General features: G+C 37.0%; 1 protein-coding gene across 2 annotated transcripts; it reads left to right on the top strand.

The window, feature by feature from the left end:
• The first annotated feature begins 67 nt into the window (after window positions 1-67).
• Window positions 68-10396, top strand: BPNT1 (3'(2'), 5'-bisphosphate nucleotidase 1). 2 transcript variants are annotated; one of them, XM_042883450.1, is made up of 10 exons: window positions 68-213; window positions 977-1058; window positions 2447-2571; window positions 4665-4769; window positions 5014-5121; window positions 5620-5668; window positions 6688-6779; window positions 7779-7976; window positions 8713-8818; window positions 9759-10396. In XM_042883450.1, the coding sequence occupies exons 3-10, from the start codon at window positions 2455-2457 to the stop codon at window positions 9905-9907; spliced, it is 924 nt and encodes a 307-aa protein (XP_042739384.1). In that variant the 5' UTR covers window positions 68-213; window positions 977-1058; window positions 2447-2454; the 3' UTR covers window positions 9908-10396. The 2 variants fall into 2 exon arrangements, with proteins under 2 accessions (XP_042739384.1, XP_042739379.1); XM_042883445.1 differs by lacking the exon at window positions 977-1058.
• Window positions 10397-10618: the final 222 nt, after the last annotated feature.

Raw genomic sequence — 10618 nt, 5'->3', positions numbered from 1 at the left:
GGAGCGCACTTCCGGCTGTGCTACGGCGAGCGGGGAGGCGGGGACGGGTCGCCAGAAGGGACGCGCCGCGCCGCAACGCGTTTTGTTTTCCCTTCGCGGCGAAGCGCCTCTTCGAGCGCGGGGCTGAGGGGCGGCTGCAGGCTGCGATAGAATACTGTAGGCTTCTGGGAGCTGAGGGAGCGTGAGGAGCTCGGCGTCCGCTTTGAGGTGGAGGTGAGCGGGGCTGCGGGACGGTGCTTCACAGAACGGCTGGGCTGGGCTGAGGGCTGCCCTTCCTGTTGTACGGCAGTGTCGTTAGGTATGAGTGTGAGTTAGAGCTGCAGGACACGTCTGCTTTAATAGCCCTGAAAGCGAGCTGACTTGGCAGCGATACTCAGTTATATTCAGCTATATTCGGTTGCTTGGGCTAAAGGATGGACTGCCTACTAAACGTGCTTTGAAAGGAACGCTCAGATTTAAGAGCGGGAGGTGACTTCTCTTCGCAAGCGTTCTTTCAAAGCCCAAACCTGTTGGTCCAAAGCGAGCTGTTATAATGTTGAATGTGGTGTAGAAATGTACGTTTGGGATTGTCCTCGTCAGAAAGAGGGTGTAAAAGTGTGGCACCCCGGGGCTGGTGCCGCACGGCAGGTGCAGCTCTGTGAAAATAGAAGGCACCCCTTGCTGCAGGAGTGCGTTTGCACTTTGTTGGCTGCTCAGTATTAGGGAAGGCAATGTTGAACCCTCTGTTTCTCTTTAATAAATCCTGTTTTTCATAAGAATATTTGAATTGTAGGGGTTACTGAGATTTCCCTACAGAGAGGAAGTAGGTTTCATTCTGTAAGAGTGGGAATGAGCTACATTCAATTTTCCTTCCTGCTAACTTATTTCATGTGGCTGTGTTTTCTACATCTTGCTATGATGTAGAACTTGCTATGACATGTATTTGCTCCATCACTTTCCAGTCCTTTCAGTGCTGTTTTTTTTTTTTTGGCCACAGATAGCATTTCCAAAATCTGCCCTGTGACTGCTGTTGCCTGTCCAAGACAGACAGCTTTGGGGCTGGACCTTGGCTATTCTACGTGAGTCTGGAGCACTTTGCTCCCATTCATGAGCAGTAAATAATAATTAACATTAGCTACTGCGCTTTCTGAAAGTAGTTCCTCAATCAATCTACTCTTTTAGCTTCAGAGTTCTGACTTCTAGAGAAACCTATACAGTGTTTCTAAATGCTGAGAAGGTTCTAAAACCAGCTGCATTTAGGGTTTTGATACCTCTAACATTGTTCTTTGCATTTGCTCTAGGCAGAGGTGAAATTAGAGTCACATCATATACAGTAGCTGTAGACCACATTATAGACCTTGTATTATACTGAGTAGATAAGCAAGAAAGGAGGTGTGTTGTGTAGTGACCTGTTGTACAGTGACTTGTGCAATACTTGCTGCAATGGCTGCTAACAGTCTGTGACTCTGAAAGAAGCCAGATGCTTATCGTGTTCTGTTCAGGGATTAATTATTTCCTCTGTCTTTTCTCTAGCTCTGTGCTCATGTGTTTTACCTGGAAGTAAGTAATGTATGTGAGCTCAACTCAAAAAGCGTGCAGTAGAAGAACGGATAGGAAAACAAAAAACAATCAGCTCTGCATTTTAAAGAATACAGAACGGTTGTCAGTACATCTTACTCCTAACACAGAGAAAACCTTGGAGGAAAGGGTGATTATTTAGTTACAGCTGTAGTTATTCTTTAGTTTGGGAACTGAAGGCATAATGGATTGCACTGAAATGTTCTAGGGAACAGATGTAGAAGACAATGCAATGACAGGACTTACAGTGTTGAGAAGAGGAATGCAGATGTAATAGATTTTCTTAAAGAAATCAAGAGAAGTTCTAGAAATATAGAAAGAATGGTAAAATTTAGGTGAACAGATTTTCACATACAAGTGCAGTGTTTGCATTATTAGCCTACTTTGTCCACAATCAGTCCACGTACAAAAATCCATTTCTTTACAATAAAATAAAGGGTGAAGTTGGTCTTGGCATCCTGTCCAGTAATTTCGTGTTTGAGTTTGGCCACAAATGAATTCTGTAGGTTCAGAACTGAAAAAATGAACTTAGTACATGAGTGCTTAGTACATGTACGGATTGTACTTTTTCATAGCTTTTATGATGAAGAATTTCTGCTGCTGTAATTGTGTTGGGGTTTTTTATTGGTTAGTTTTTATTTAATGCCAATTAAGTGTGGAAAGGTAGTTCCAATGTCAGTATGTTGATATTAGAAATTTGTGCCTAAAATAATACTCTATCCCTGTGTACTTCTTCACTGTATTTAAAAATCACAGCTTACCATTACTACTTTCAGAAAGTAATTCACTTTCCCCTTCTTATTCAGCTTAAACAAACTGCATCTGCTTGGAATGTTAAGTAAAATATTTCCCTGTGAGCGTGAATGTTGTCTTTTTTGTTTCTTTTCAGCATTCAGTATGGCTTCTCCAACTCTGCTCATGCGTGTCGTCGCCTCTGCGTATTCTGTTGCAGAAAAAGCTGCAACAATTGTTAGAAAAGTAATGGCCGGAGGGGATCTGGGCATAGTGGAGAAGGTACTTTTTAACTCTGTTTCGATTTCATTTCTCTTATCAAGATGCAAGTCAGACTGGTATTTTTGAAGGTCAACAGCAGGGGAAGGAAATACAGTCAATCCCAAATTTCACCTCTTTGAATCGAGAACTATTCCTTGTTAAAGGATTAAAAGAGCTGGAGGAGAAGAGCATTTTAAATTGTATTTCTACAGGTTTTTCAGAACTGAAAAGAAACCATAATTCTGTTCCAATTCCCCTCACAAAGCACAATGTTCAGATAGCATGTCAGAATTGATAATAGTGCATCTTTCCCATTAATTTCCACATGTGTGTCCTGACATCTCTAGTACAGGGTACAGTATTATGCCATGTAATTTTGGATTACGACAAATCAATGTTTAATTTCTTAAAACAAAAATGAAATGACTTTTCAAAGTAATTTTGGAGTTATTCTAAATTGAAAAGAAGCATGAAGTGACAGTCATCTGCACAGTGTTTTTAATTTGCTCTATTATTATGCTGCACTGATGAAATGGGATCTGGGTCTTGGCTGCAGTACTAGAACTGCTGGAATGAACTTTGAAGTTAGTTCCAGCCTTATGAATATGCTACAATATTATATGCTGCATGAAGGGTCTGTATTATTTCATAGATCATAGAAATGTTTGGATTAGAGGAAACCTTAAAGATCACCTAGTTCCAACCCCCTGCCATGGGCAGGGATGCCTCCCATGAGACCAGGTTGCCCAAAGCTCCATCCATTCCAGCCTTGACTGCTGCCAGGGATAGGACAACCACAGTTTCTCTGGGCAACCTGTTCCAGTGTCTCACCACCCTTGTGGTGAAGAATTTCTTCCTAATATCTAATCTAATTCTATCCTCTTTTAGTTTAAAGACTTTTTACCCCTTGTCCTGTCACTATACTCCTTCATAAAGAGTCCCTGTGCAGCTTTCATTTTCTCTTTGAGGATCCAGCTAGCTTAAGGTAATTTTAATACAAAAGTAAATGCTTGCTTTTATCAGTTTCACTGATTAATTCAGTTTCACTTAAAGAAATAAAAAGTGAAAGTTTTAATATTATTTCCCAGTGCAACAAAGATTGCTCAGTCATTTTCTAATGTAAGAAAACTGGCACATTTTGAACTCATATCAAATAAATATTTTTAAGTACAGTATAACATAACTATCAAAAGTAGCAGGTGATATAGCTTCTAAATACCTTATTTTTATGAATGCTACAAACAGTCAAAATCAGATTGAAAACAGTGAGCAACAGGAAAGATGTTTGAGGAGCTAGCAATCTCAGAGAACTCCTGCAATCCTTTTAATCAAACTTGGCTGGGAAAGAAAGAGTGCAACAGTAGGAGTCTGGAGAGAAGAGATATGTAAAAGAATGCAAAGTTCTCATAATTCATCATTTTTCTGCAATTAACAAACATGAAGACCAATTCCGGCTGGCCTTACTGATTGAAAGCTTCAGAAAAGTTTGGAAGAAAATGTTCTACCTTTTCCCTCACAACGGTGAGCTCCCAGTGATCCATTAATCACAATCAGGTGCATGGACAGCTGAACTTTTAGCTGGCTCTTCCACTCCTGATTTTCAGAGTTTCCTTCCTCCCAGTCATCTCTAATATCACCATTTATAATGCTTCTCTTTGTAACCTTTCTGCAGTGGTTTTTTTTTTACTTTTTTGTTACAAAGATATTTTGTCAAGCTATTCTTACATTATTGATGACCATTTTGAAGAACAACTTCATACTGGTTTTATTCACGTGTCATGGAAACAAGGAGATCTGCAATAATTTGATCTATCAAGGTCTGAAATCAGCATCAAATTCAACCAAAATTTATTAGAGGATAAGCGGGGCTTTTCAGAGAAAACTTAAATATCAAGTCTTATAAGAGTAGGCAATTAGATAAGGGATGGGCTAGGCTTGGAGCATGCAAAAAAGTAACCCATAATTATCTTCCATTTCTGTGGTTAATTTCTGTAGCTGGATAAAGAAATTTTATGTCACCAAATAAACAGTTTCATGAAGATTAAGGCTAGAATTCCATTATACTCTTTTTGTTATGTTTTGATGTACATGAATTCTTCTCCTCCTTTTGGCAGAGTGGAGCCGATGACTTGCAGACCAAAGCTGACCGACTGGTACAAATGAGCATTTGTGCTTCACTGACACGGAAGTTTCCCAAAGCAACAATCATAGGAGAAGAAGTAAGTACCTTATTTGTTTCTAACATACTAACTATTTAGCTTGCTGTGACTTGCAGTGGAATATACTTTGCAAGGTTTTAGAAAATCATCTCTTTGCAGGGGGGAAAAAAAAAGCCACCAGGAATCTGTCCCATTTTATCTTTCAGTATGTTAGCTTTGTCAAGTAAGCTGCAAGCAAATCAACAGCTCTAACTGAGGTGAGTGCAGCACCTTTTTGTAATAATTTTGAGACTCCTTTTCGTAGGAGCTGCCTCCTGAAGAAGTAAATGAGGAATTAATTGAAGATGGCTACTGTGAAGAAATACTGAAGAAAACTTGTCCTGCTCAGTACACAGGAATTAAAGAGGAAGAGGTAATTTTACATATATAACTTTGTATCTTACGCTCCTCTCTATTGCTTTGAATTAAAAAAAAAAAAAAAAAAGTGTTGTCAGTTTCTCTTTTTGGTTTGATACTCATACATGATGCTTGTGTAGTCATGAGCATCACACTTCTAGAGCTGGAAACACTGAGTATCCCCTTGTGCAATAGTGAGAAATGGAAATTTGCTTCTGATTCAAATTTTTAAAAATGAACTGACTTTGGACATGAGAATATCATTCCCATGTTTAATTTAAGCCTTGATACCTCTGTTAAGATATTTCCTAACAAGTTCTCATGAGATTTTTAGGTTTTCTGTAAAATACTAATAATGTAGGTTTCAGTCATATCACTGACTGAAAAACTGGAATATTTTTATTTCCTTACAAAAGTAAATACATATACTAAAGTAAATATATATGCTTTGCATGTTTAACTACATTATTTGTATTTGTTTATGCTGTTCTTTATTATTATTTTTTTTTAACAGCTTGTAATATGGGTTGATCCTTTGGATGGAACCAAAGAGTACACTGAAGGTTGGCTTCTCAGTTCTGCTGATTCAAAAAATTACTGCAGTGCAGTAAAGTATTACGTACATGTATATTGGTTCATGATAGGAGTTACATACAATATTACTTCATAAGGCTGACTTTGTTTCTGTACTTTGGGAGTGCAATGGAAATTTTTAACCATCACCTCTCAGTCCTAACAGGTATAGAATAAACCTGATGGGATATCAAGTTCCTACCAGTTTTTGTCAATTCGGGGAGCAAAAGGCTGCTTTTAATTGCTGGCAGATTGTCTTAAAAGGTTTTTAGTCAAATAAATTTACATTTTCATACATACATTGAACTGGAGAACTAAATCTCCTGTTTATACAAGTGTACGCTTAATTACATGTGCACCATTCTTTTCAAATTACTCAAATGATTTGGCTGTATTCATCATCATTTCAAGATAAAATAAAACCCTCCCCAAAATCATTATTATTAGGTTATGGAAAGAAATAATTCACAGAAAAGCCCAATTTGTGCCCATAGAAATAGACTTTACAGTAAAGAAGAAAACACAAACAAAAACCTTGTAAAATGTATGCCAAAACTGTGCCCTAATTTCCTGCTGCATCTTTTAGTTGATTAACATCAAATCTTTTAGTTATTTTTTTTCCTGTTTTCAGGGGATGAGATGTAGCACTGCCATGAAATTGCTGTTTCTGAAGACCACTGAAGAATCTAGACTCCCATTTTTAGAAGAATATAATCACATGTCATTATATAGATGTATCTTTCAATTTTTCTCATTATGTGTTAATTAGAGCATAGTCCACACTAGAGAAATTCTTTCTGGGACATGCACTGAAGACCTTGAGGCTAAAAAGATTGCGTTATATCAAACAACCCATTACACCAGAAAATCCTGATTAGTATTTGCATTTTTAAGACACCACCTCGCATATCAATTCATGGACTATTATTGAAGGTTTACTTTCATTCATTTATTCATTTAATGCTTTCTTTTTTTCAAGCATAACTACCTTCATATTATTTCTGTACAGGTCTCCTTGACCATGTCACTGTTCTCATTGGAATTGCTTATGGAGGCAAAGCAATAGCAGGAGTTATTAACCAGCCATATTACAACTATGAGGTATTAAAGGCACTCATTGGTTTGACAGTACTAGGTGATTTGTAATTGTCTTTTCAGTGATATTTCCAGTTAGCAAGCTTTCAACTGGAAAGCAGTGTGTATTGGAGTTGATGACATAACAAAAGAATTTTTTTGTTTTGTTTCACATAAGCAAAGTTTTTAATGTTTATTTCCACAAACTGAATCTCAAGGACCTGGTAACAGTTATAGTGAATCTTGAGGCTTGTGTAGTATGACAGTATATATCACATATGTACTGTACACATTATTACAGTACATAACAAATTCCTATTTAGAAAAAAGAATATATCTGTGTTTTTACAGTCTAGGCTACAGATGCTTTACTAAATCTGTACAATTTGTGATATGTGGTAACTGTCCTAAATCTGCAGCCATAAACCTATCAGTGGTAGTAGGTAGGTTAGAGTGTATCAGGCCACATCTCAGGTTTAAGTCCAAGATGGCCAACCTACAACATTTGCATATATTAAGATGAATGCAGTATTACATGTGTTAGTAGGAAAAGCCTCAAGATGTAGTCTGATTTATTAAACTTAGTAGATTTAAAGAAAAATCTCAAGCTAATATAATGCACATCAGTTAATTCTACGTGTTCTACGTCTATATGATAAAACGTAACAAAATGACAATGAAGATATCAGTAACAGATTGTGCCTTAAATAGAGAAATATGCAGATATTAGTTTGTCAGCCATAGCAAACAGAATATCATGCATCACCATAATGTCACAGATTAGAAAACAGTAAACAATCCCCTGAAGGTTGGACAACATGTCATTGCCATAGACGGAAAGAGAGCTGAGGCATTCTGATTCCTCTGTCTGAGCTGTAGAGTACTTCTTTTTATGTGCCTCATGTAAATGTATCTCAGTGTTAATAATATATTCCCTAAGATGGAACAATGTCTCTAGCCACTCTTTTCCATTTGTGCTTTAAACACTGGTCACTGTTGTTAACCATCATCTGGACCTTTCCTTAGACAGGAGCTGATGCTGTACTGGGCAGAACAATCTGGGGAGTCCTGGGCATAGGTGCCTTTGGATTTCAGCTCACAGAAGTACCAGCTGGAAAACACATCATTGTTACCACCCGTTCACATGGCAGTACTCTGGTAAACGAATGCATCAGTGCCTTGAACCCAGACAGCATTATCAGAGTTGGAGGAGCAGGAAACAAGGTATGGAAACTTTAAATCTTTTGGTTTGATTGGGAGGTTGTTATATCTTTGGAAAAAGAAACAGAATTTTTAATGAAAACATTTGTTTACCTACATGAATATACAATGAATTTCCTCCTTTGCTCCTAGCACAGTCTGCCATGTGGTAGGGAGTCAAAATTCAGTACAGATAGATTTGTAACAAGGGCTGTGCTGGTCATGGCTGAGGTCCATCTTCACTTGTGTCCCATTTCTGGCAGATACAGTAAAATTTATAAAAAGACTGGAATAACTAAATGAGAATACAGTTTGATCATAATAAGGCTATTGCTCCAACTGTCTAGAAGCAAGGATCTAAGGATAAAAATAGGAACAGCACAAAGTGATGTCTCCTTTGCTGTTATTTTGGAAACTTCCTTTTGTCATGGCTGTCAAAAACAGACTGTTCTGTCTCTTTTCTCCAACATGTGCACAGGCCCAAATGGCTCCAAGATAACACAGAGCCAATCTCCATTTTTTCCTTATTAAGTACTACAAGATAGGAAATCTTGTTCCTGAAATGGAAAGCAAATTTTCATCCTTTAGACTGTATTTATAACAATCACAAAAATAGATAATTCAGGATGGTAATAGAGTGTCTTTCTCAATGCTTATAAATATATGTATGGTTATACCTGAAAGGATCTCATTTTCTAACAGTAACAAAAAGCCCTGTTTCCTGGTGTTTTCCCTGGTTCTAAATGTCTATTCATGACAGATCATTCAACTCATAGAAGGCAAAGCATCTGCTTATGTATTTGCCAGTCCTGGATGCAAGAAGTGGGATACCTGTGCACCTGAAGCTATTTTACATGCAGTGGGAGGTAAGTTAATAGCATTCAAAATCCTTTCCAAGGTAAGTGAAATGGCATCAACGTAGGTTATTTAAGCTTATCACAGGAAAGAAAAAAAAAAAAAGAAAAAAAAAAAAAAAAAAAGAATTTTAAAACATGTATTTGGGAAGAAAAATGACTGTATGTATGTATTTTTAAATGATCGTGATTCACTAGGGGGCTTTGAGCCCTTTTAAATAAGCAGTAACTTCAAAGGGGCAACAAATTATGCAGGATGATAGAATGGTTTGAATTGGAAGGCACCTTAAAGATCATCTAGTTGCAACTCCCACACTGTAGGTAGAATGATGTGCTTCATAACATCATTTATTTATCTCCTCTGTTATCTACACTACTGTGTTCAGAACAGGGATAGCTCTAAGCAGGTTAACTCAGACACAAAAAAAAACAACCAATCTGGGGCAGCACAGTGCTGTATTTAGCTTCCTTGTTATGCAGGTATCTCGTGGTTAAATTAGCTTGCATAAGGGTCTGTATTGCTCTTGCTAAGTGATTTCCAGAAACTCATTTAAGACCAGCTGGGGTATTTCTATATTATACTAGAGTTGGTGGTATACACGTACCCTGTCTCTTACTTGAACTTGGGATTTTACTTTCTATCTATCAACTGCCAGTGTATGATCTACTCAGGAAGCATTTTAGTTCATCCATAAGCGATAGCTGTAGTTTTCCAGGAACAAGGAATTTTAAATATTGCTGATAGGTAACACAACTGCTTAGTTATTTAGCATCAGTTGAGAAAAAGCTATTGTGCACAAACTGGGAGAAAAGATTAAATTTCACACCTAAAGACAGGTACGTGATTCTCAAGGGCTGTTTTTGTTTGTTTGTTTTATCACTTGTACTAATAAATTAGATTATCTCTCTCCAACTCATTTTTACTGAAATATTTTTTTTCTTTGTTTTGCAGGCAAGATAACTGATATCCATGGAAACTCTTTTCAATATAACAAAGAAGTGAAACACATGAATTCAGCTGGGGTCCTTGCCACTTTGAGAAATTATGACTATTATGCCAGTCGTATTCCTAAGACAGTTAAACAATCTCTTGTGCCTTAGAGTACAAAGTGTCTTCACTTGGCCTGGAAATTCGAGAAGGTGAGATTGTAGAAAAATTAAAGAAGGAAGATAACCAAGTTTGAAATTATTTTATGGAATCTGAATCTAATTCTTACATTAAGCCATTCAATAATCTCAAAATTACCTGCAGACTGTCTACTATTGGATCAAATTGTTTTGCTATGTTTAGCAAATAATATAATAACTACATTTCTTCAACTTTAGTTTTCCATATTCTTTGGAAATGGAGTATGCATTCCATGTAATATGACTGTGGTTAATGTACTGCTAAACAATATAATTCAAAAGCCATCTTAGTATTCAGGGCACAAATTCATTTTAACTTATCTACCAAATTTTGTTTAGTGTTTTTTCTCACTTGTACTCAACAAGATTTTGTTGTGTTAAATACAGATGGAGTAGGAACTTAAATGGATGGATGATCACATTTATAATAAAAGTGGATGGTTTTGATTCTTTGAAGTGAAATGTGATCTTTCAATGCATGTATTTGAGAATGAAGTGAAGTTGGTTTGGTTGCTGTTTGGCTTCCCCTATAGTTATAGGCCAAGATTCTCCTTTAAATACACACAATTTCTGAGGCAATATATTTCTAGCAGGACTTCTGTCATATATCTGTAGCAGCATTTATTGTACACTGTGGTTCTCTCTATCTAGCAAAACTGTGGTAGTTTTTAAGCTAATTCTAGG

The sequence above is a fragment of the Lagopus leucura genome, unplaced genomic scaffold, assembly GCF_019238085.1.
Source record: "Lagopus leucura isolate 7727_CA_CO unplaced genomic scaffold, USGS_WTPT01 Super-Scaffold_73, whole genome shotgun sequence".
NCBI lineage: Eukaryota > Metazoa > Chordata > Aves > Galliformes > Phasianidae > Lagopus > Lagopus leucura.
The sequence above is the reverse complement of the archived record's forward strand: the minus strand, read 5'-3'. Positions and strand labels throughout refer to the sequence as shown.

Coding starts and splice junctions, on each gene's coding strand:
- BPNT1 (XM_042883445.1), top strand. CDS start 2,455: ATGGCTTCTCCAACTCTGCTCATGCGTGTCGTCGCCTCTGCGTATTCT. Junction 7,977..8,712: donor TTGGAGGAGCAGGAAACAAG/GTATGGAAACTT, acceptor TATTCATGACAG/ATCATTCAACTCATAGAAGG. Junction 8,819..9,758: donor TATTTTACATGCAGTGGGAG/GTAAGTTAATAG, acceptor TTTGTTTTGCAG/GCAAGATAACTGATATCCAT.